The sequence below is a fragment of the Ictalurus punctatus genome, chromosome 25 (assembly GCF_001660625.3).
Source record: "Ictalurus punctatus breed USDA103 chromosome 25, Coco_2.0, whole genome shotgun sequence".
In the NCBI taxonomy this organism is placed as follows: Eukaryota; Metazoa; Chordata; class Actinopteri; order Siluriformes; family Ictaluridae; genus Ictalurus; species Ictalurus punctatus.
The window spans coordinates 9600902-9626768 of NC_030440.2; the positions used below are offsets into that span (position 1 = coordinate 9600902).

Below are 25867 nucleotides of genomic sequence, written 5' to 3' on the forward strand. Positions count from 1 at the left end.
TGATAATGGTGAGTTATTATTTCTACTAATGGAACTAAATGTTGTTGGGTTTTTAAAAAAATTTTTTATCAGAGACCCTGGCTATGCTTCAGAGAAACAATTTTGATCCAGACTGATCCAGATAATCCAAAATAGTCATGCCAGTCTCTGTGAGTAGAAGAGGTAGAGATTGAAATGTCTAAAACACCCTTTCCTAAGAACCAACGTGGTCTCCATAATAAACATACACTCTCAGACTCATTAGCACGCCTTCTTTCTTGGTCTCCTTCCAATACAAAGGCAGTACCAGCTTTTCTCCACACTCTAGAGCCAAATACGACGGCAGCGCCACTCTGCTCCTTCAGAACTGCTCCAGATGCCACTGACTATATATAACACTATATATAACAGCATATATGACTGTATAAAACTGTAGTTATATATTAGCAGTGTAGGTTAATATCTCTCATTACTGTTCTCAGGTCAGAGAAGCTTTGTATATCTTAACTGAATTGAGAACATTGCTAAGATATATTAACCTACACTAACCTGAACAGTTTAGTTATTATATATTATTTTATACTGACCTGAGAACAGTACTGAGATATATTAACCTACACTGACCTGAGATCAGTACAGAGATATATTATTCTACACTGACCTCAAGTTCAAGTGGTTTTATTATCATTTCAACCATATACAGTTGGTACAGTACACGGTGAAAGGAAACAACGTTCCTCTAGGACCATGGTGCTACATAAAATAACACACTAACCACATGAGACGACACGGAACTAAATAAGATCTACAAGCATTCTACATAAAGTGCATGTGCAGACGTGTGTTAAAAACACAGGACAGTACAGTACTACTAAAACAGAACAACAGGCACAGTAAGTGACAGTGTAGCGCCAAACAGTACACAGTTTTAGTGAGGAAGAGTCCAATATAACAGGTAGTGCAGAAGATAGGTGCCAAGGAGTAACAATATAATTAAAAAATGGTATCAATGTAAACATAGCATGCTATGACTGAGTATTCAGCAAATATGGACATAGCAGTTTTTAATAAAATAAATAAATAATAAATAAATTAATTAATTAATTAAATACTATATTTTTTTTATAATACAGTAGCAGGAAAAAATGCAACAGTGTCAACGCAGGAATGTGCAAATATTTAAATGGGAGTGGGATGGTGTTCAGTTCAGAGCATGTGTGTGTCAGTCCAGTCTCTGAGTATTGAAGAGTCTGATGGCTTGGGGGAAAAAGCTGTTACACAGTCTGGCTGTGAGGGCCCGAACACTTCTGTACCTATTTCCAGACAGCACGAGGCTGTCTGTGATGGGTGTGTGGGGTCCTCCACAATGCTAGTGGCTTTGCAGATGCAGCATGTGGTGTAAATGTCTGTTTTGGGTGGGAGAGAGACCCCGATGATCTTCTCAGCTGTCTTCACTATCCACTGCAAGGTCTTGCGATCCAATGAGGTGCAATTTCTGAACCAGACAGTGATGCAGCTGCTCAGGATGCTCTTAATAGTTCCTCTGTAGAACATGGTGAGGATGGGAGGTGGGCTTTCTTCAGCCTTCGCAGAAAGTAGAGACGCTGCTGGGCTTTCTTGGCTATGGAGCTGGTGTTGAGGGACCAGGTGAGTCTCCATCAGATGAACACCAAGGAATTTGATGCTCTTGACGATCTCCACGGAGGAGCCATCGATGTTCGGCAGAGAGTGGTCACTCCGTGCTCTCCTGAAGTCAACAGCCATCTTTGATACATTAATCTATACTGAGACCTGAGAACAGTTTAGTTATATATTACTATAGTACTAACATATATTAACCTACACTGACCTGAGAACAGTTTAGTTATATATTATTCTACAATGACCTGGGAACAGTGCTAAGATATATTAACCTACACTGACCTGAGATCAGTACTAAGATATATTAACCTACACTGACCTGAGAACAGTACTATATATTAACCTACACTGACCTGAGAACAGTACTATATATTAACCTACACTGACCTGAGAACAGTACTAAGATATATTAACCTACACTGACCTGAGATCAGTACTAAGATATATTAACGTACACTTGACCTGAGAACAGTACTAAGATATATTAAACTACACTGACCTGAGAAAAGTACCAAGATATATTAACCTACACTGACCTGAGAACAGTACTGAGATATATTAACCTACACTGACCTGAGAACAGTACCGTTACATATATTTTTCTAGGCTGACCTGAGAAAAGTACCAAGATATATTAACCTCCACTGACTTAATACATGTCAGTACTGTTCTCAGGTCAGTTTCGGTTAATATATCTCTGTACTGTTCTCAAGTCAGTGTAGAATAATATATAACTGTACTGTTCTCTATCTATCTCATATCTATCTGTATGTTATTTTTGCCAAGACCTCCAGCTCAACCCTGGCACATTTGTGCTCTTTGCTGAATTTTTGACACACATTTATGACTCACCATGGTACTGTGCCTACTCTCAGAGAGCTTAATCTGTTCTTAAGTCCATCCTGAGGATAGGTATTAGAGGTGTAAACAGAGAATTTTCTTTAGAGTCCCCACCCCATGCTGTAACATATCTGAAAGTAGATTTACTGCAACGAGTCAGACACACTGGCTTTAAAACGGCTCTCAGAGACCATAACGCTGGTAGCCACACACTTGGTGCCACTCTAGCACACTGCCAACAAGATGATGTCATGCACTCTTTCAAAGTGTGTTATGGTAGAGTTAACACCCTTATTACTTAAACAATCACATAAGAGTTTCTGTTCATAATGAGCATTTTTTTTATTTTTTATTTCATAACACATGAATTAGCTCTACGTACATTTAGCAGAAAAAAATGCTATTATTTCTTTTGTACAAAATGAGACAATACAAAAATACTAATAGTGATACATTTGTAGGTGTAGTTCTTTTTTTTTTTTTTTTTTTTTAAAAAAAAAAACTTAATATGACAAATCTACAATAGTTTAGTAAGCTAAATACAAAAAAAAAATCTGTCAATCAATGCTTGTTGAAGCAGCAATTTGTAAATAACACAGGTCATGACACTTTGTTTTTATTTATAGTGGATATATCTAAATATGTTCAGAAATAATATTTTACATAGATAATTTTAGTGATCTATACATTATTTATATATTTAAAAGGAGAAAAAAAAGGACAGTTTGCTGAAATTATAGGACGGACTTGACAATGTGAGGGATGTGCAACATGTTGGAGCTTGTGTGGCTTGTGTAGATGTACTATATGGTATGTAAACTAATCTGGCAGCACTGTACAGGTGTTAGCGAGAACAGTAGACATTATTTTAGTTAAGAAAAGGTCAAAGAGGCATTTCAAGAAAATAAATCCACAGTTTTCTTCCATTTTTTTTCTTCACATGGTAACAGTCCTTTGCACAGAGGCAAGGACTAGGTGCAGAAACACAGTGAGACAAACACACATACAACGAATCTCACTCATACATACTCACACACATACACAAAATGTGGCACTGAGTGATCTTCTGTGGTGGGACCCCACACCTTGAACATGTTCGGTTGGAGTTCTGGCAGGCAAATTAATTAACACCATCCCTGGCTATAGATACAGTTGGCACTGCTGTTGAGTGATTATGTGCATGAAAGGGAGAAGAATCCATACCAACCAGCAGAAGAGACTCATTCACCCCATCCAAAATGAAATGTGCCAAGCCAGTGCAGTAGATTAGACTCGACATGCCCGTCCCCATCCCAACCTATACCATTCCATCATCCCCAGCACAAATTACACCCACTGGATGCAGACGCACGGCTCTGCCATGCTCTCTCAGCTGGGTGGACATCTTGAATTCACTATTTCACTATTAAAATTTGACAAACTTCTGTTATCTACAGCCCACCCTCCCCTCGCCCACCCTCTAAAATCCCAGTAAAATGCAACATCCATTGGAGCTAGGCTTCTGTGTGGATAGCTTAGCAGGGATGGGTCTAGTGCTTGAGTGTCAGCATATCATAATGGTGTGTGTAGTCCACTAGATTCTGCAGGACCCTCACATACCACAGGGTAAGAATTCACTAATAGTCAGTCTACCACACACTAAACCTCATCGAGCGTCCTCAGAGCTAGACCGCCCAGACAGCGAGTGGTGACGATTTATAATGATCGGATATAGTGCTATAAGTTATTCTTCTTTATATTGTTAATATAGCTGTGCTAGTAACATTGCAGGTAATAAAGTATCGTTCCTATAACTAAGGAATTTGTTGTCTTATACTGGCGAAAGGCCTCGGAGACAAGAGAGAGGAAAATGGGGAAAACTCTTCATTCATTTGCCATTCATCCATTCATTCATTCAGTACTTGTTTTGCTTTCCTTCCTCTCCAGTTAGAGTATTGCAAAGCAAGTTAAAGGCCCACTTAGTCCCTGCTGCTTTGGGAACAAACTCCCCAAAATAAATGACTTTTTTATGATTGTTTAGCTTTCACAAATTGGGCTCAAATAAGAAACAGCAAGGTTTGTAATAGTACAAAAATAGAGAGTCTCAATAGTAAAAAAAAAAAAAAAAAAAAAGGCTCTGTCTCCTGCCCCTACATTCTACTGTCAGATGAGAGAAAGAGAGGGCAGCAGCTAAAATGCTGCTTCTCTTCATTCACAGGTGGCTCTTCAGATTCTTCAAAGGTATGATTGAATTCTAGGGATGCTTCCTTCCATATCCTCCTCTCACACCATGTTGTGATGGTTGTTCCTGTCTATGATGTCAGCGGAAGGCAGGAGTTCTTTCTTGATTGGCGATGGTGGAGGACTGACAGTCTTCTCTTTGGGCTTGAACAGGTCTGACACATAGAAGACCTACAGAGGAGACAAAAGAAAACAAAAGCAAGTTAAAATGAAACTGGAGTATCCGGAAGTAACCTCCAAAGCATGGGGAGAACATGCAAAATCCACACACACGGAAATGGCGGGATTCGAGCGCCCAACCCTGGAGGTGTGAGGCAAACATGCTAAACACTAAGCCACCATGGCCCCCCAACCAGTACATATAAATTTATAGTGAATTTTAATGAGACAGTTTTAAAGCACACAAAACTCCTACAATTCAAATGTCTTGCAACACTTTTTTAAAGCACAGCTTTTTAAATACTCAATTAGCCTGTGACTAATAGTGGAGTTATTATGTCCTCAATGTCGTCATTCACCCCTTTGTCCTCAGCAAGCCCCGAACTCAGCTACTTCCATCTCTGAGCTCACATTCTGATAACGAGTGTCCAATCACAACAATCTTTCAAAATCACTGAGTCAGAAGGGAAGACAAATGCCTCCACATGTTCCCCTGGGCCCCCCTTTAAGAAAGTGAAGTCAGAGTGAACCATGTGAGAGGCGCGGAGAAAGGAAAAGATATCGCCTGCCAGCCATAGCTGGTGATGACATCACTGGAGTAACAGGAAAACAGGGGGTGGATAATAATTGTGCCTGCGGCAGCAAGCCAAGCCCTTCCAGGAGGATTCTTAAGCAAGGTCAATCTGGTGATCTAAAACTTCACCTGGACTGGCTTATAAGGCCAAATGAAGAACGAATCTCTGACATTTGGGCTTGGAAAAGTCTAGATTATTTAGTGTTTCTGGCAGAGCTGATGTAAAGATGAAGCCAACACACTCTCACAGTTCTCACAGTAAGCCAGGTTACAGTACATGTATGTCAAAAGTATATATTATTGCCATTTCAAAATAAGAATTTACGGTTCAGGTGCGGGCGATGTGCAACATAGGTTGGCAGGGTTTTTGTTTATGACTCAACTTGCATGAAATCCAACAAAATCATTCGTTTTCATTAGGATTTCTTCAAATTTACATGGCATCGGTAGATGAAGCAGGCTTTCAACATGTTCAGTCTTCCACACCCATATGTTTGACTGAAGCCTGGGCTACAGCTGAGTGAAACGCTAATAGCGTGGAGTAACAGATTCCAACAAGCCTGCCATTGCATACACACACACACACACACACACACACACACACACACACACAAAGAGAGCTTTGCCATAGTTTGAGGCTGCACAGTGTAGAAAGGGCAGCCTTATTCAGGGTTTGCAATTGTGAGTGTACAAGTGTACATGATTAGCTCATGCCATTCTCGATGTGACCTTTAAGCACAAGTATGAATGACATCAGAAATCTGGAACATAATGCCCCTGATTAATTGTGTGTGTATGTCATTATTCATTGATGGAGTACATGATAGTAATGAGATCATGAGTATATAATAGCTCTGTGGCACATGAGCCATCCTTTTACACAAAAGACTAACACTATGACCTCTGCCCTTTGACCCCAGGCAGTAATGAAGCTTTATCATGGAGGGAGTGCTTCCTGTGCCGAGACCCTTCCATGTGAAAGTGTTCTTCCTCTGCACTGTTACCCCATTGTGTTCGAAATGCCTCATCAGCAACAGGAACCAGTGTGGCTTGTGTGTATTTGCATGTAAGAATGCATGAGTTTGTCTTCAATACTGTCCCAAATGGAGTTTTAGGGGCCTTTTAAAAGTCGCATTAAAGGAAGTATCTACTTTATGTCTGTGAGGTTTGTACACAGAATAGGTTCTGAAGTCAATCATGCTTTCAAGTGAAGTTCACACTGGAGTTTTACTACTTGCCAAAAGAATATTTTTCCACTCTTTCATTTGAAATTCTGAGAAATGGTGCTTTAGTTTTTCTACTTGGAAAAATGATAGTATATTACTCAAAAGTACAGATTTATTAGCATTAATTCCCAGAACTTAAAGCTGTTTGGTTCCTGTTTTAGATCGTTAGATTTTTTTTTTTTTTAAATACATGCCTTATTTTTTGTCTTTGGATAATCCATAAATAAAACAAAAATATTTAATTCTGGTGAAATTCAACCACATGGTGATGAGATGAAACTTTAGGAGCCCAGACTTTACAGCATCTGACTTCTGAGTCAAACAGGAACTGACAGAATTAATCTATCACCATCCAACAGTTGTGCCAGGGGATGTTGGAAATTTTCGAAAGTAAATCTGCTGGAATAGAAAATATTTTGGATCTTTGAGCTGCTTGGCTTTTTAACAAATATGTTACGGGAAAGGAGTATATAAAGACAGACAGGACTACTGACCATTGCCTTAATGTTAACAGGCTAATCATAAACTAATAATGTGTGTGGTCTTCTCTGTGTTAAATTTAGAGTGCAGACTGTGCTTGTATGCACAGGAGTGTGTGGGAGCCCATAATTTGTTTTAGGGCACGGTGCACGAAGGTGCATCTGCTTAACGACTGTAAAGACAGCATCGGTATTTGGTGCATATTCATTCCCTGCGTAACTTGGGCTGACTTTAATAATGCTGTTAATATTTCCTCAGCTTTACAAAAACAAAAACATTATTTTTGGCTCCACACTGCCTCCCCAGCCTGTCAAGAGAGCTGTAACTGTTGGAAGAAAAAAAGGCAAGCCAAACGGGCAGACATATGGAAGAAAACGATAGGATATCAGAATATATATCTTGGCACGCAGACCAGCAGAGAAGAGCTCTGTCTTAAACTCTTATCAGTGAAGGAACATGAGTCCGGAACAGTGACCATGACCCTTAGCGCTCTAGAGGAAAGCTGGGATACTGGAGGTCAGGAAGTGTAGAAAGGAGAGGAGGAACATGTAGAGCGAGAGTGGAGAAATGGAAAGAAGCAGAGAGGAAAAGTCAGTTGGTGCATTCCTCTCCAGCTGTTTCCCCCCTCATCTACCATCCCCTTTCTGTAAGAAGCACTTCCAAACTGAGGCCTGCCTGGTGTATGCAACATCTTCTCTCTTTAGTATGCACTCAGAAATTGGGTCAGCTTTGATGAATTGATGAAAAACATCAAAGTGTGGGCGGAAGAGCAAAAGGATGTGACGGCCCTCCAAAGAAAGCAGACTACCGCGGGTTTTTTATTGGTTTGTCAGACAAAACACAAACCAGGCAACCTTTGGCCCTGTCTGTGAAAATATAGCTCATGGTCTATAGACTCTGTGTTGGTGTGTATATGCCACACTTGGGAGGCTTAGGAGGTCCTTCTTTCTCCACAGATGGAACCCAAGGAGCTCCACGTCTGGAGTTTCCTTTCATCAAGCAAGGACCAGCAGATTGACGATACTCTGAGAGTCAACTTCAGCTAATGAGGAGCAGACGCCAAGCCTGTCAGCAGCTCCGCACCACTGCCAAAGCTCACCAGAACACACCACTTAAAAGTCAGGACTCACCACTTCAAAGCCGCTTTAAAGCCTGTTGCTTTGGTATCAAATCAAAAATAAGAGATTGGTTTCTTCTATACAAACCATCCTACCCATGAAAAAAATTAGGCTTCACACCAGAATAAACACCAGCACAAACATGTAAGAAGTGGCTGGGTTTGGCACTTTGAGTCTTCAGTCGTGCCCCAATATGGTGCCAAACGGTCCAGTATGTGATTGCATAAAACTATAACATTAGGTCCTGGCTGTGTTTTCATTTGTTTGGCGTCCACGTGCACTATATGTACTCCCCATATGTTCCCACTGAACTCTTGTTGTTAGAGATACTCTAATTGGGTTTCCAAAGTGTTTGCAGATGTGTGCGTGTGAGTGCAGTGGAACAGGCAGAGGGGAGAAATGGGAGTGGGAGAGATTCCAGTGCAAGGTCATAAAAAAATCGCACGGACGCCTTAATCTACAAGGCTGTGCTCTCATTCTTCCTTTTAACATGTTCTAGGGATTGGTTGTCACAGACATGCACGTTATGCAGCACTTGCTATAAAAGTTGAGTTGAGCTTTATTTTAATGGACAAAATATTGTAGAAAAGGCTAGTTAAAAAGGAAAACTATTCATAGGAAAAATGGATTGTGTTCCTGTGGTACAAAAAAAAAAAAACAAGGGATGGGGTGCTTTAGAAAAGCATTTGGAATCTTTCTCTAAAAAAAAAAAAACCTTGTAATGTGATACAAGGACTTCAGTGTTGTGCAAACTGTTGGAAAGTGTGTATGTACACTACTTGTCTACTACGAAATGTAGGAAAACAGCCTAAGTTAAATTTTCCTGTGCTTTCTGGGTAATGTAGTCCACCAGAAATGTGGCAACATGTGCCAACCACTGACAAACGACCTGGTACAGTTGGAGCAACAGTGACTTTGCCAGGATTTTGTAATCACCAAGGGAGTCTCTGTGAAAGCACTTTTCATTGAAACGCCAGTAACAATTTCCATGTTTGCGTTTGGCCCCCTGTTCAGAGGCAGTGCAAAGGCAGTTATGTGCTGGGCAAAGTGGTTTTTGAGTTGAAGGTGATGTGGCGTAATAGTGCTTCCATGGTCTCATGCCCTGCTGGTTTCCCAAATAATTAAAGATATTCGTGTCTTAGCCCTTCTGAGGTGATTAAAAAAAAAAAAAAAACTCTCTACAACTGGACAAGTTTGTTAACACAGAAAACGAGAACGAAATAAAGAGACAAAGAGGGGCTGAATGGTGGAGAGGGTATGTTCTGGGGAATGTCTTGGTCTGTCTCCAGTGATTTGGTTTCCAGACTCCAAATGGTCTTCTGTCCTCACTTTGACATGAAGGGAAAAACAGCCAATGATTTTGCAATTCTTGACTGCCTCTCCTTGTGGCAAGCGAAAACCTCACCGCATAACACTTCCGGTCTATACGAAGACAAAGAGAATTCTACAAGAAAAGATTCTCAGTGGGAATTGTGTATGGGGTGAACATGTCCAGTTATAAACTTCTGGTTTAAAAAAACCAGCATCAGAATGAGGGAAAAAGAGGCACAGAGCCTTTGCATGGCTGCTCTCAGCACGTGGTTTATGTTTGTGGGCGCGACGTCTGCTGTTTGAGGCTGCTGCTGCAAACAGCGTGTGTAAGTGTATGTGAGTTGAAGCTGGTGGAAACTCGGCGCCGCCATCGTAACATGAACCGAGAACAGAGTAGTTAACCCTTAAGTTCTGTATTTTAAATGTGAAATAATGCTAGAGATTATTTTCCAACAGTGCTTGGTTCAATTCAAACAAAACAAAGGTAACTTTAATCTTTTATGTACATTTACCTCATCATGAACATTTACCTTGGTCATCAGGATGCCCAAACATGTGAAATGATTTTGTGAAACTGGTATTTGATATACTGGATGTGATATACTGGTATTTAAAATATTTTTATCAAGAATCAACCACTCAATGTTGCATTGTTAAGTGATAATGATAAACATGACAGATTAAAGCAGCCTATCAGAGTATACTGTATATGAGAAGAAAATTATGGGCTGTGGAAATTGATGAAAAGCAAGATGTACTTACTATGCAGTAGCCCACCAGCGCTCCTTGTACAAAGCCAGCGAGCACGTCAGTGGGATGGTGCTTATGGTCTGAAACACGAGACAGACCGGTGTAGAAGGCCATCATCAGAAGCGTGAACTGGACCAGTGGCCTCAGGAGACGAGCTCCACGCCACGTAAACCGAGACTGCAGGTAGAACTGGAGGAAGAGACAGAAGGAGAGAAGAGAGAGAGAAGCCTTCACATTAAAATAGGGCTGTATTTTAATGTTAGTAGATGTTTTCAATACAGTACGTGTCGGTTTGAAATTAGAAAGCCTCAAGCCGGCAGAGGAAGTACAGCAATTGCCTGACTGTTTCTAATAAATAATTCTCTCACACAGCTGTACAAACAGAAGAGGAAGCAACCCACACATACTCAGATTAAACAAATACTACACTATACTACAAACTCTTTCCAAAATACCAAATGAGCCTTCTTCGCTAAGGAGGCTTGTAGCACGTGTACGAACTTTTCCAACTGTTCATGTGTCAACGTAGCATCGTAGACGTCTACCTGGATGTTCTTCGTCATCAATAGTCTCCTTGACCCAAAAACCTTGAGAAAGAATGCATTTTCTGGGAACAGGAAGGCCCTCTGGATCAAGAACACACCAGCAGTCAGATGAGAGCCATAGTTAATGAGGAAGTGGCATCTAGGGGTCAGTAACTGGATGACGCAGGGGGCAATAAAAGACCCCAGAAGACAGATCTCACAGAGGGGCAAATGTAAACACCGTTCATTTCCTGCATTCACCATCCAAAGGCTGCACATCTATCAGTGGCATAAAAAAGAACAATTTCCCTTGTGCCAATTTCCCTTTCCCATGGAGGTGAACTGTTAACTAACTCCCATCACACCCACACCATATCAGACAAAGAGTGAAGCCCAAAGTGTCAGACAAAACAAACAATAGCACGGGAACATTAAGATTGCCAGCTAAGGTGCGGACGAGGTCAGTTTTGTCTTCCTGAACGATTTGCCGTTCACATCGCTGCTATTGTATGTGTACCAGAAGGAAAGGATCCCTCCCTACGGATGTTTGGAAATGGAGTTTCCTCACTGCTTCTAGTTCTCCGGTCAGGTCAGGATGGGTGGAGCTCGCTGCTCACCGCTAGCCAGACAGTAACCCATTAGCTAAAAATAAAACCTTTTTTGTTCATTTTTTTTATCCACATATAACATATACAGTAGCTGCAAAGATTCCACAAGTTTCACCTCCACCTAACGCAATACACGATCATTTTACATACTGAAAACGGCCAACACATCAGCTAATCAGGTCTGTTAATCCCCCATTCACAAACAGCTCACAGCAAAATGGTGATAAAAAGCTAAATGTGATTGCGCATGTGTGTGGGCATGTGTTCTAGACACTAACCCTCACTCAGTGTGTCGCAGACAGATTAGATTAATAGGCACAAAGCTATTATCCAGTCATGTTAAAGCATGAAACAGCCAAACACATACAGTATTACTGCATCCTGACTCAGCAAATGGGGAAGAAACTCAATCCAGTCTCGCTTTCTTGGACTGTCTGCCAGCTTTTCTTCCAAATAAAAGTCACCAGCCTTTTTAAAGGAAAGAAAATGGGTCTCTCTAAAAGGCCAGCGATAGACCACTGTTCAATATGAAACTCTTTTTTTTTTAATTTACACTGAACAACCGAGAACATCTTTTATTCCAGGCAAAAAAGCAGCATTTATTGGATTTGATCAAAGTCTTATGTGAACAGTTTTTATTGCTTTAAATGGTTCTATGTACCTACTTCCATTAGCGAGCATGTGATTTCTCATAAACACCAAATATCTCAAGTTTATAAACCCACAAGTTTGACTGACGCTTTATTGTATGTTGTTGCTCGTACAATCCGCCCTGTTCCGTTTGCAGCCAGGGAAAACCGAGGGATATTCTAACTTAAACCTCGGAGTTATTTTAACTGCTGACTTGCGGATACTCGCCATTCCTTTTGCTAAAACAAACAGTAGTATCCATATAGGAATTAAAAACAAACACATAAATAAAGCATCTGAACACATTCTCATGGAAAACGAACAGGACGTTCTCGGGCCAAAGAACTGCGGCCTGTGGAGAATTTGTCATAGAGTGACTCATTAGTGCCAGGTCATAAAACTGACAAAACAAGGACTAAACTCTTTGAGAGCATCCAGTTATGAAGAGAAAACTTTACTTGTGGTGGGATAAAATGCCCTTTCTTTGTCAAAGACTTTCAATTGCTTAAGGATTAGGTATCAAAGCAGAGCCTGGTCATAAAAGACTATGAAGGCTATATGTTGCGTCATGTCATTCAGAGTATAAAATGTACTGCAAATCAACACAATTAAACAAAATGCACAATAGTAGTTAAGCTAATCTTCTCGTCACATGACATGTAAAATGATGGGAGAGCTCTCATTTACGCTATTCCTCTCTCACCCACTCTTCCCTTCTGGCTATCATTACGAATGCTACACAATGCCTGGAATGCTCTTGATTTCACTCTGAACATAAACAACTGACCACAAAACAAACAAGTCAACCAAACCCTTGGGATAGTACACACCATGAACAGATTAGCATACACACAGACACACAGGAGAAGAATGTGACACCATCCAACTACCCCAAACCACATCTAATGGTAAAGCTGAACTTATAAAACTGTATGTCAAGCACAACTATCAAACAACAGCAATTAGTTCCAAAATAAGCACATGCAGGAAACAAAATGGTGGTGGTGGTGGGTGGGTGGGGGTGGGGGGGGGGGGGGGTTGGCTGAGGATTAGTTAAGCCACGATTTAGACATAGCGGAGTGACGCGTCTAGACCTGGAGACGAAGATTCTGGGACATTAAGGACCACAGCATCCCTGCAGGGCAACATGCAGTCTCTCTCGGCTAGTTGATAACAGAGTGTGCTTGAAGAAACACTCTTCCGAGCTCAGATAGAGCCCTTAGCTATCAAAGTTCTGATAAAGTCAATGTGGTGAGGACGTCAAGACACACACACACACACACACACACACACACACACACACACACACATACAGCAGTGTTCAGGGCCCTTGATCTCCTAAAACCCATCAGGAGCTGGGTGTGGATGGAAGACAAAGTGTGTCCTGATACTCTTATCCCAGGGTGAGGTGTAACACACACACATACTCATACTAAGCTGAGACATAACACACTCATCCAGGAGATAACATGCTTTCTCTTCCTAGGATTCTCTTACCATGCATGCATTCCCTGCAGGCAAGTGGATCACACGATGTGATACACCATGTAGGGGTGGTGTGGGGGAGTCTGGCTGGCCCAATGGAAAAGAGAACAGTGTATTTTTAAACTGCTAGTAATTCCTTGGACTCCACACATAGCCATGAACAAGGCCATGCAACCATATAGTAAATATTTGGGCCTATTGGTAGAATATTCCTCTCCATTTTGGGGAGAGACCAGGTGAAGTGCAAAAATAAGTAAAGAGAGTAGATTTGCTAAACAAAAGACCAAAGAGAGGGTGGGGTTTTTCTCCAGTGTTATGGTAGTTTCTTTTCTTTTTTTTCATAATGCCATGCAATCTTTTTGTTTTGTTCTCTAAGGCAGGCAGCACACAGCCAGGGTTCTCCACATTTTCATCTGAGGTCAGCCTTAAAAAAAGTAACATGGTGAGCCAGGATCTTTTTTTGACGTGACTCCAACACTGGAAGTAATGACCAAAAGCAAGCACCTCAAAGGTCATCACTCTGCAAATTCACCCCTTGGTCAGTCTCTAAGAGTGTCTACAGTGTCCCATCATTTCCTAACTCTACTAGCTGGCTTGTGTGGTTTGGGCACTACATGGATGCCTCAAACCAAAACCCAAGACTTGAGCGGCTAGAGCTTAGCGAAAGACTAGACGAATACAGAAATCCCCACAGACTGCTGCCTCGAGTCAGCCATCAATCATCACGCTAGTTAACGTCATTTAGATGATGTTTAAAGTTCCTGAAAAATCCTATGGAAAAAAAAGTTGGCCAGGAAACCTAGGCTTCAAGCATCTCATTCCTGACTGGCTTGGCAAGAAAATGAATTAGCAATGTATGTTAAGACAGTTAAGGCATGTTAAGACAATACCATTAAATATGATGCATTAACTATTACCCAATAGACAGAGGGGATTTCTTGTTCTGTGGAAATAGCAGATGTAAATAGGATGGAAAGAGTGACAGTGAGAGATGGAGTCATTAATCACTGTGTCTCCCATGGAGTAGAACTCAACAGGAGAGAAGGAATAAATAAGGGTGGTTTATGATTTGAAGTTATCAACTCTATCATTCCGTACTGTCAACTGTAATCCCAACTGCCTTCAGTCATTCACTTATCTTCAGTAATCACTTTATCCTGATCCCTATCTCAGGGAACATGGGGCACAAGGCAGGGGACACCCTGGACAGGGTGCCAACCCATCGCAGGGCACAATCACACACATTCACACACTATGACTAATTTGCACTAGGGGAGGAAACCAGAGTACCCAGAGGAAACCCCTGAAGCAAGGGTTACTGTATATGGCCATAGATTTATGTGTATCAGACATTCAAATGTGTGGAGTTTTTTAGTCTTAGGATGTGTAAGTATTATGAACATTCAACCAGAAAAATGCATTCTGACAGCCCTAATTCACATGCTCTGTTGGATATTAATTGCCATGGTTTCTTGGATATTAAATTCTTGCAGTGAGAGTCCATGCACTATGCACTTGGCCTCTACTTAGCGCTTAATTACTTTGCTAAAACTGCACTAGATGAAAAGCCAATCACTTCTGTCATGAAACACTGTCAGTTCTGTGAGGCCCACAAAGCTGTCAAAGTTGCACATTAATTTAATGACTGCTCGGGGTGTATTAAGGTGATTGCTGTCTGAGTTAAAACAGCTTCACCCTATTGGCCCTCTGGCCACACACACACACACACACACACACACACACACACACTGTCCCAGGGTCTCACTAACACGGAGTTGGCGGCGCTCCTGCCACGTTCTGCCCTCTCTCACACTCCCACTTAATCTTTCCGAACTCTGGGAAAGAACAGCTGGCCACATTCATTAGCGAACAGGACCCTCGGCCCCCACACTTCATCTGCCCTACCTCAGTGCTCTCTAGGCTGCAGCTGAGAGAGAGGGAGGAGGCGGTGGTGTGGCATCCAGAGGGAAATGCCTGAGTGAGAAAAAAGGGAAATCGAGAAAGAGGAAAAACAAGGTGGGCCCAAGACCTGAGGTAAGACTAATAGAATAGGTTTGAAAGCAGGAAACCGGTTTGATCTACAATGTGGAAACGTGAAAACGCTTAAGCAGGAAGTGAATGGGTGGGGTGTTCAGACTGGCGGGACATCTAATTAGCAGAACACACTCTAAATACTGTCTTTCAACCGGTGCCAACAAGCAAGAGAGGTAAAGGGGAAAATAGAAGTAAAAAAAGAGAGGAGAGAAGAGTGACAGGGAATCAAAAAGGAGTGAAGAGTGTAAGAGAGATAGTTACTGATAAAGGAGCAGAGGACGTCTATGCAGCTGCAAAACTAAGAACAGCTGGATTATTCAAGCACAAGATGATCAACGAAAATGAGTTTCGGTGTGAGACACCTATAGGGTTCAACAGATGAAATTGAAATCACCCCAAACACAACAAAACCAGCCATGGAGCAGGAAAACAGGTCAGTGTGTGTATGTGTGCGTGTATGTATGTGTCCATGCTTGTGTGGTTTTGTAATATACTTACAGCTAGATACAGCATGGTGTACATTGAAAATGAGGCATGTCCAGAGAAGAAGGATTTCCTAAAAAGACAAAAAGTAAAAAGCACATGTAATCCTAAAATTAATGACAGAAATATCCTAATATTCAACTCATAGTGTGCTGTTCTAGTTTATCATTCTGTTTGCTTGCCACTCAGCCTACAATGTATGTCTTTGGACTGGGGGAGGAAACCGGAGTACCTGGAGGAAACCCCTGAAGCACTGGGAGAGCATGCGAACTCTGCACACACAGAGTGTGGCGGGAATTGAACCCTCAACCCTGGAGTTTTCAGGCAAATGTAAAAGTGCTAACCACTTTTATCTGTCTGCCTGTCCCCTGACACTTCAGTTTTGCAGCTCACATGTTGAGAAGTGCTGCTCAAAATCCATACTACACCACGTTTGATTCAACTGAGTCATCTTCTCACAGCAGTCACACTCTGTTAGTACTTGCTTTGAAAGAGGCCAACTTTTGCTTGTTTTGATTGACACTTAAGTGTAATTACTGTGTTCACACCTGCCCAAACAAACCACATGAAGGGAGTAAAGACACCAAGGCTTGACTAAAACAGATGACTAAATACTGCATATGAGAAGACCTTGGGTTGACATATGTGAATGGAACAATGAACGTAACTGGAAGTGAGCAGGTGTGTGTCACTGACTGACTGAGTGAGTGAGTATAACCGTGTGTGTCTGCGTGCATGCGTGTGTGTGTGTGTGCGTGTGTGTTTGTGTGTGTGTGTGTGTGTGTGAATGAACTTATGAACTATATAACTCACCTCGCCTCCTGCACCTTGCTGGGGTCGCCCAAGCACACATAGTTGGTGATGTAGCCATCAGAGCAGTTGATGTGTGAGTAGTTCGGCTGGCACACGTGAAGAAAGTGTGGCCTCATGCGCCCCACAGACACCTTGGCGATGTCTGTGAATGACTGGCTGACTGCGCAGCCGAAGATGAACACGCCTACCTGCCGGTAAAGGGCAGAGATGTAGGGGTTTCCTACAAACGAGTGTGAGCCCTGCTTCAGGTAACGGATCCTATAGCATTCGCCAATCACAATCTGCAGAGAAACATGAGATAGTTACTGACATTTGCTTTAATAAATAAATAAATAAATAAATAAATATCCAGTTGGATATTGAAATCAGTATCAAAAATTCATAATGGTCAGGTCTTAGACATGCATAGTGGTACATGCAAATGAAATTAGTGGAGAATGCACACTTATGAGATGTGTGTCTGTGTGTGTGAGAGAGAGAAAGAGAGAGAGAGAGAGAAACTGAGAGAGAGTGAGATGAGTGAAGGGAACAGGAGAACAGGTTTATGAGTACGGGCATGACCTGCCTCTCCTGTAAGTGATGACATTTAGTGATGGTAATTATATGGAGTGGAATTTAGGGTGACCTTATCATAAAGTGGCAGCTGTGGATTATGAGTTTTTGAAAAGTTATCGGCTGAATTTGGAGTTTACAGACTCATGTAAACACACTGAGCCACTTATCACAAAGTGGCTAATTGTTCTATCCCTAATTTTCTGTCTCTATCTTATTCTGTCTCTGTCAGTTTTAAGTCTATTTCACATTCTAATGGAAAAACCTGCGAAGAGATGCTCTCTCCGGCCAAAACCAATGGAACAGGCTTTTTCATCCAGCCATTTTAAGCATATTTTGAAAACAGAGGGGGAAATAAAAACTGAATGAAAAAGCCTAGATTTAATTTTAAAGTTGGTCTATCAATAAATAATAAATGCAGAAAAATGTAATGGAAAAATGTAATGTTTTTTTAATGGAAACATTTAAATGGAAACATACAGTAGGTCTCATGTTTCACTGCTATATTTCTAAACAAAAACATGGCCAATTAGGGAACTCATGCACTGTTTGAACAGACAGACATTTCTTCAGTTTAATTAGCAAAAGCAACATCAAACGTAACAGCAGGATAAAACAATTACTGATGATGAATGAGGATGAACATAAAATGTCAAATCTTCTTTTGGGCAAATGAGAAAAAATAGGCACATAAATTTGGTATTATAGTCTTTTCTCTTTAATCACTTTTATGTTATCTTCAGGATTTTTTTTTTTTGCATGACTGTGGGTTGTTTTTTTTTGTGTTTGTGTGTTTTAAAATTGTGAAACATTTGAATGGAAACCCAGCATGAGACTGGAGACACTACTAAGCATTTACAGGATGTCTACACGTCTTTGTTTGGGATTGTTACAGTATATTTTTTGGTGTTATGAAATTATAATGAATAAACTTGTAGCATTTATATGATCCTGTGTCCAATATACACCAGAGAAGCTGCTATATCCCAGCTCTTTGCCAAAAAACTGTGTCCTGTATTTCAGGAAGCCGGCTTCAGCTGTCACTGATGCTATTAAAAGTCCTCTCAGATCTAATAAAGAGAAGTCAGCAGCCCAGCAGCTGCAGGGTTATGTATATCAGCAGGCTTAGATCTGCTATCCCAAATAGAAATTGTAAATCAGAAATGAATGTTAGCCTCATACTGTTTAGGTCAGGGGCGGTTTGATTTCTCCACTCTTTCAAAGGAGGTATCTAAACCATTATTAAATGGAGTTATTTACTGATCCATTTCCAGCCAAAGTTCCTTTGACTTGATGCCATAATAGGAAATGATTCAGAATAAGAATTGTAAAAATTAAACCTTCACCATGAGGGTTCATAACTCAAATCAAAATATGCAATCACAGAAAGACAGCAATGTAGACCAAAATGGCAGAAGAAGAAGATGAAGAAGAAGAAGAAGAAGAAGAGAAGCCCAAAAGCAACCTCTGACCATGATGAACTCTCTCATATTAAGTTAGTTTAGGTTCTTTTTGTCAGATGGATATGAATGGTTTAGTTCTGGTGGAGTTTTATGTTCTATGTTATTAAGCCACTAATTATTTTGACAAAACTTCATATTTCACTATTTAACTGTGGTTAAGTGGAGGGGTGAAGGTCTATTCCTATAGGAGTGGGGTTAAGGATGATATGTTGGATATATAAGAGGAGGACTTACAGAGACGATGGCAATAAGAATGCCAACGAGAGAGAGCACGGCATCGCTTATGGTGTCTCCGTTTTTATAAGGATACCGGATGGACTGGTCGCTGCAGTAAAACCCGCGTTGATACGGCTCGATCATGCTAGTTTCAATTAACAGGAAAGGCAGGACAGCTACAGCGAGAGAGAAAGACAGAGAGAGAGAGAGAGCGAGAGAGAGAGGGAGAGAGAGAGAGAGAGAGAGAGAGAGAGAGAGAGAGATGCTTCAGGTCAGTCACAGACAAACAGAAAGGCACACGCACAGGAGGCGAGGTGGCACAGCACAGCACGCACAGCAGCCGAGAATCATGGGATACACCAGGAAAAGTGAGGAGCTTCTGGCATGGAGGACTGGCCATTAAAAGAGTAAGCCAAAAAGACTAAACTACACCCTGTGTGTAAATGGGTTCACCACATCGCTATATGTTTTCAGCTCTATTATATGTATATATTTTGAGAAATATATTCTGCTATTTAAAAAAAAGGCTATTTCTATACATCTAATTCTGTTGTCTTACTACAAGCTAGCTTACATTCTATGAAGATACAGTATGCCTAGACAAATTCGCATCACTCTTTCAGAGGCCTCAGCCTCCCATGCCATCCCCAGTCTTGCCTAGTACCATGCCCCGAGTCTGATGCCCCCAGCAGGGGCACTTACGCTGGCAAGGGGCAGGAGGACGCCCACAGCCATCAGCACGGAAGAGGGCACAGTGCTGTTCTTAAAGGCGTAGCGGATGCTGTCGTCCGTGCAGTAGAAGCCGCGCTGGTACGGCTGTATTGAAGACTTGTGCAGCACCATGGAGGGCAGCATGACTGCGCAGAACACACACAAACAGACGCCGCACATGTCGTCACACACACAGACTTACCTGAGATGTTGTGCTGGTCATAATTATGTACATTTAACAGTTTTTTTGTTTGTTTGTTTGTTTGTTTGTTTGTTTTACAAACAATCTCCCTGCATCATTCAGACAGGATAAACATGGGTTTTAAAATAAGAAGAAAAGACAGTATATTTAACAGTGATCTGTATATTTAACAGTGAACAGTATGTTTTCATTGATCCTCTCCAAAGGGTGTCTAAGCACTTCCTATTTACTAACTAAACACAAATATACTGTATGCCTAACAGTCAAACAGTATAGATTCTCGCTGTTAGCATACTCATTTAAAGATTTCAGAGAAGTAAAATAGTAGCGGTATCTATGCTTTCAAGCGGCTTAGCATATTGTGAGGGCTAAATTGCTAAAGCTTGAGACAATGCGTTCTAAATAGCCTTAGCTAAAATCCCTTAAATAAACTAAACTTGAGAGAGCGCTTCAGCAAACTTCAATGAACAACACTCTCTAGAGGGAAAATGTTCTTTTCTTCAGTTTGTTCCTCAGAGAAAAGCTGGATTTTTGTTGTTGTTGCTGTTTCAGAAAAGGTTCAGGTAGAACTGCTTAGGAATCGGAAACCTATATCCATCCAAAGAACCCTTTTTCATACAGAGTGCTTACATAACAAAATCTGTTTTTCATTTCGGATTTCATCCAAATTATTAGTTAACAGCAGTGTAATAAGACAGACAATGGTGAGAATCACGAGGTATGATTTCCTTAATGAACTGATCTCTGGTGCTTTGGTTATTCTAAAGATTAAATTATACAGAGTGAGCTTAGTTAGATTAGCTCAAAGATATATGCGTATGTATGTCCAAAGCAGGTCAGTTACACCACAATGCCATACCAACAGCACACACGTCCAATAAATAACCAGATCTATTAGAAATTCTCTTAAGAGTTCTCAGCCCACTGTGTTATTTGGAGGAAGGGTCTGCCAGTCTGGGAGCAGAGCCCAAAATGGCCTACTCGTTAACATTGTTAAAATGTCACATCTCCTGCAAAACACATGTCAGCTGTCACGCGGTGAAAATAAATCTAGTTTTCCAAATCAAAGCAAAGAAAACGCAAGCGGTTTGAAAGGGTAGCGGGAGCTCTTAAAGACGGCTGCTATGAAAGGTTGTAAAATGTGTGAATAGCAAGAAAAACAAGGCTAAGCTTACATTGGCCACCCAAACCTCTGGAACTTTGGGTCTTTGGGATGGCAAGAAAGGCCAGGATAAGGAAGCATTCTGGGTTTGTGTGGTTAGACAGAGTGGGCTAAACACACATGTAACAGCCAACTTTCATTTGGACGTACTTTGAAAGCCAAATTTGAACTCCATTTGGCACGAAAAATCTTGACCTCAAAAAGGTATGCACCACCAATCTCAAACCTGATGCGAAATGACATTCAGGATTTCTTAAATCCCAGTCCTGGAATAATTCATACGCACGAGTTGATATTTCAATATATTCCGTATCACCACAGCATGGCTGAACTTTTCCTGCCTGTCTTTTTCACTCTGTAAACAGCTGAGCATGGCAGCTCTTTCAGGGCTTCACCTGCGTAAACAAAGTGTGCGCAGTCATGAGGAAGCACATTTAGGAGTAAGGTAAACTATCGGTGAGGGTTGGGGAGTTCACAGACTTGGAACAGGTTGTGTGCTGGGGAAACACCCACTGCTACGGATACTTCACAAACATGTCTGGATTCTTCCCACACCTGTATCAAATAGACGAGAAAGAACGGCCTGCAATCAGTCATAGGCAGGGCGCAAAGATGCGCGTGGATAAGTGTGTTTGTGTCTGACTTTCCACCCTCCACAAATTCAAAGGGCGAACAAAGTTCTTGGTGAGCAGAGAAATTCCAATCTGAATTAAACCATCAGAAATTTCCATCACATTGCTGTGGTTCTATGCACACTGAAATTATGATGTAAATGAGCACGAGAGAGAGAGAGAGAGAGAGAGAGAGAGAGAGAGAGAGAGAGAGAGAGAGAGAGAGAGAGAGAGAGAACATTCGCTTGTCAGCCAAAGAGTGAGGGTTGGGGTGAGTGAAAGATATATAGAGAAAAGCAATCATCGCTTTAGTGCATGTGGGAACTCCAGTGGCAGGGCACTGGCCCCTTACTGGGCCTTAAAAATAAGCCCAACGACAGCATGGGAGAATGCAAAGGGCCTACTACAAAGCCTAAATAGGCCTGAAAAGAGTGTGAGTGTGTGTATGTGTGCCTTTGCACCAAATGCTGATGAAAGGCTCTCTGTATATGCCCACACTGCCAGACACACTATGCCAGGCTGGAATTGTTCAGCCCATCATGCCATCACCATGAGAGACGGCTGGTATGTGGAGATTCTGTCCCTCTCCTCTACACACACGCACACGCACACACACACACATAATCCCGTTCTCTTTCCCTAACCCTAATTCACTCCTCATGCCTGGGCTCATTTGCGTCACAGTACAGAAGCTGTAGGGCTTCAAACAAAACAGGCTCATAAATAATAGTGCTCATGCACGCTTCACCTTAATGTCTCTCTATCTTTCTCTCTCTGTTTCTCTTAACTAAACACAAGGCACCTGAACTCTGTGTGTGATCAATCAAAGAAGAATAAATCTGGTTTGAATTGAGGAGATCACAGAGAGCATACTCAAAGGACAGACACTCAAATGTTGTGCTTTTTAAACTATTAGGAAGCAAAGGTTTCATGTAGGAATCTATAAGGTTCTGGTTTAGTTTGGTCCAATGGAGCAACTTTCATTAAAAGTTATAATATTGCTGTAATTTTAACAAATGTGACACCATTAGGTTGTGTGTCATAACAGAACCTTAGAAGAGAAAGAGCAAATTCCCAGGAGCCCTCCAGATTTGCTTGGCATAAACAGTTTCGGCCAGTGAAGCTGCCCCAGACAGATCGTTCGGTCAGAGCCTAATGAAAATCATCTGGAGCCAACGTGCACTGGGGTTTCATCTTGGGGAAGGCAAACTACATATACACACCACACACAAGCATACAACAACAATCAAAAAGTGGGTGGCAGAGTGCAGTTTTGCATGGGGAATTTTCCTATTTGGCTTATCAGATGTGGGCACACAGTTTCCCGCAGCAGGAACAGAGCACAGGCGAGAGCAGGCGTCGCGGATCGCCTAAAGCTCAAGACAGCACACCAGAGATACCAACATGGCATGACAGAATGTCAGTTTGAAAATGACTATTTACACAAGAAATGAGCACAGAGAAGAGATTTGTTGGCACAGCCTTATCAGACATGATGCTTTGCTGGAAGCGAGGAAGTTCAAAACTTGTAGTCTAAACATGCAATATGAGGGACGTGTGTGTGTGCGCGGGCGTGCTGATGATATGATAACCATTTGAGTCAGGCAAATCAGGAATAGTGCATGGTTTAGCACCAGCATGGAGCAACACCAGTAGGTTAGCTTCTAAATCAGTAGTCTAGCCAAGACTCATAAATTTTTTCCAGGTTATCTAAAGATAGGTATGTCCCTGCTCTATCCACTACTCTTTTCCGTATTAAATCCAGTCATTAACACAACATGGAAATATTCCACCTGCTTGGAATACAATTTGATTAGTCAGGTTTATATTTGAGCTAGTAATGCTGCCACGCCACATCTCCAGGATCCCCGGAACAACCATGGCCTCGGGTTACTGTCTGTGTGAAGTTTTACACTATATCCTCTCCTATCTCGCCAGAACATGCTGGTAGATTGATTGGCTACCTTAAATTGACCAAAGCAGTGAGTGAGTGTGTGAATCTGGTCTGCCATGGAGTGACAGGATTGACAAAACTGTCAGGATTGCACCTCTTTAGCGCTGAGCACTCGGAAGTTGAATAGTCAAATTAGCATTATAACAAGATCAATCATTATTAGATGCATCTTGGGAAAGGGAGTGGGGCATTGTGATGAGTCATGCTGAGGAAATCCTTTATATGTGCTGTGACATGCTCCAAAGAAAACACACACACACACACACAAAATTGGGGAAAGAGAAGAGTACAAAGGTCAAAGCCTTTAGCTGGGGAGTCTATCAACAGCACACTCACATACACTCATATGTGAACACACACACATTTGGGTCAGAGGTTCTGTTAAACTCACAACGCCATCACTGACAGCATTAAGACAGATCAGCAGAAGGCCAGAGGTCATGGGCCAGACCTGTCGGCGTTGGGATGACGCTAAGTAAGAAATACATAACTCTGGAGCTTGAATGCATAAAGAAGATAAGATGAGAAAAATTGAACACACGGACACAAGATGTTGTTTGTCATGACCTTGGAACAAGCAAACAATTAGTGACAGGGACCATGTCAATAAAGATAGGAGACATCTAGCAGAGTCAATCTGAGCATCTAGGTGTCTGTGCCCTAGCAGCTAGTGTCCTTAAAATATCTCATTTTAACTGAGAGCACGGCTTAACTGCAGGAATGGCAGATTAGCAGGCTAAATACTGTATATGTAACATTTCCTCATTCATTCCTGTGAATCACCATGCAAAAAAAGGATCTAAGATATTAAGTTGATCTCATGCTAACAGTAACTAGTGATTCATATGTCTAAAGTGACATTAGATGCTGACTATCTGCTATTGAAAGCAGATAAAACTTCATGTTCGCTCCTAAACCCATTTTAAATATACCTGGTGACATTAATACAAAAATAACCAGCGACACATCAATCATTTAAAGATCAGCAGTTTACTATGATTTTAACCTGAAATGCTAGCTTACATTAGCAAAAAGAAAAAAAAAAAGAAAAAAAAGAAAAAAGAAAAAAAAGAATGACGCTTACACCTTCCTCACACGTAACTGTTATTTGCCTGAGGGGGACTGTGCTCTTACGCACAACCTGATATGGAGAAATTTGTTCTTACAAGTTCCTGTGTGACACTTACATCATCACCCCACTAATAGCCTTGCACAGTCTGAATAAAGGAAATGTGTCAAACTGATAAGTAAGCCAGTTAGTAGCATGTTAGTCATCTCTGATATTCAAAGCTTTTCTACTACTGCAATGACTTTTAAAATTTTTGGAACAATACATATGTGCTAGGGGTGTAACATGACAATAGTGTTATGATGTCATCATGTGTTTAGTCCTGGTCACATTTCCACCTACATTCTTTTTTTTTTATGCAAATGACTTTTTATGTCACTTTCCATATACAGAGTGTTAAATTAAAGTATCCAAATGTACTGCTATGGGGGAAAAAAATCACCAAAAGGGTTCAACAGGGCAAAAAGAAGTGAACAGAAAAGGAGGATTTCAGCTTGAAGCCATAACTGACAGCACATATTAGCCTTTTAGCACAGCATTTTAGCCTCACAGGGGCATCAGTATTCCACACAGAGAAGGGGTTTGTTTTGAATTTAGGTTTCAGCTTTCCTGATTGGTTTGTCAACGGCAATCATTTGGAGGAGAGGCCCAGGGGTCAGGGGTCGGATCACAGTCCGAAATCCCAGAGAGGGGTGGTCTATGGAGGCTGTGAGTGAGAGAATACAGCATGCTGTGGGAATGGCCCTGTGGAGAATGAGTGGTGTTCTGCCAGACCTCATCTGCCTGTGCCAGAGCAACAAAATACAATCGTGGGGGGGGTCGGGACTGCTGTAGGGAACAAGAGGAACTCTAGAGGAAAAGTTCATTAATTACTCAGGGTGGGAGCATATAGAGAATAAGAGAGAGTGAGGGGGCAGGGATTGAAAGGAGAGAGAGAGAGAGAGAGAGAGAGAGAGAGAGAGAGAGAGAGAGAGAGAGAGAGAGAGAGAGAGAGAGAGAGATAGATTTTTGCATCCATCTTTTATGTCTGTATATTTAGAGCTGCATGTGTC

At 41.5% G+C, this 25867-nt stretch overlaps 1 protein-coding gene across 2 annotated transcripts in view; it reads right to left on the minus strand.

The window, feature by feature from the left end:
- Positions 1 to 4550: 4550 nt before the first annotated feature.
- Positions 4551 to 25867, minus strand: part of plpp3 (phospholipid phosphatase 3) — a 31551-nt gene continuing 10234 nt past the window's right edge. The window contains exons 2-6 of one of the 2 annotated variants that reach the window (XM_017456329.3): positions 19125 to 19282; positions 16876 to 17156; positions 16078 to 16135; positions 10311 to 10487; positions 4551 to 4851 (exon numbers count right to left, since the gene is read on the minus strand). In XM_017456329.3, coding sequence (XP_017311818.1) covers positions 4723 to 4851; positions 10311 to 10487; positions 16078 to 16135; positions 16876 to 17156; positions 19125 to 19282 — 803 coding nt within the window. In that variant the 3' untranslated portion in view covers positions 4551 to 4722. Of the gene's footprint in view, positions 4852 to 10310; positions 10488 to 16077; positions 16136 to 16875; positions 17157 to 19124; positions 19283 to 19808; positions 19964 to 25867 lie in introns of both variants that reach the window. The other variant, XM_017456330.3, reaches the window with a different exon arrangement.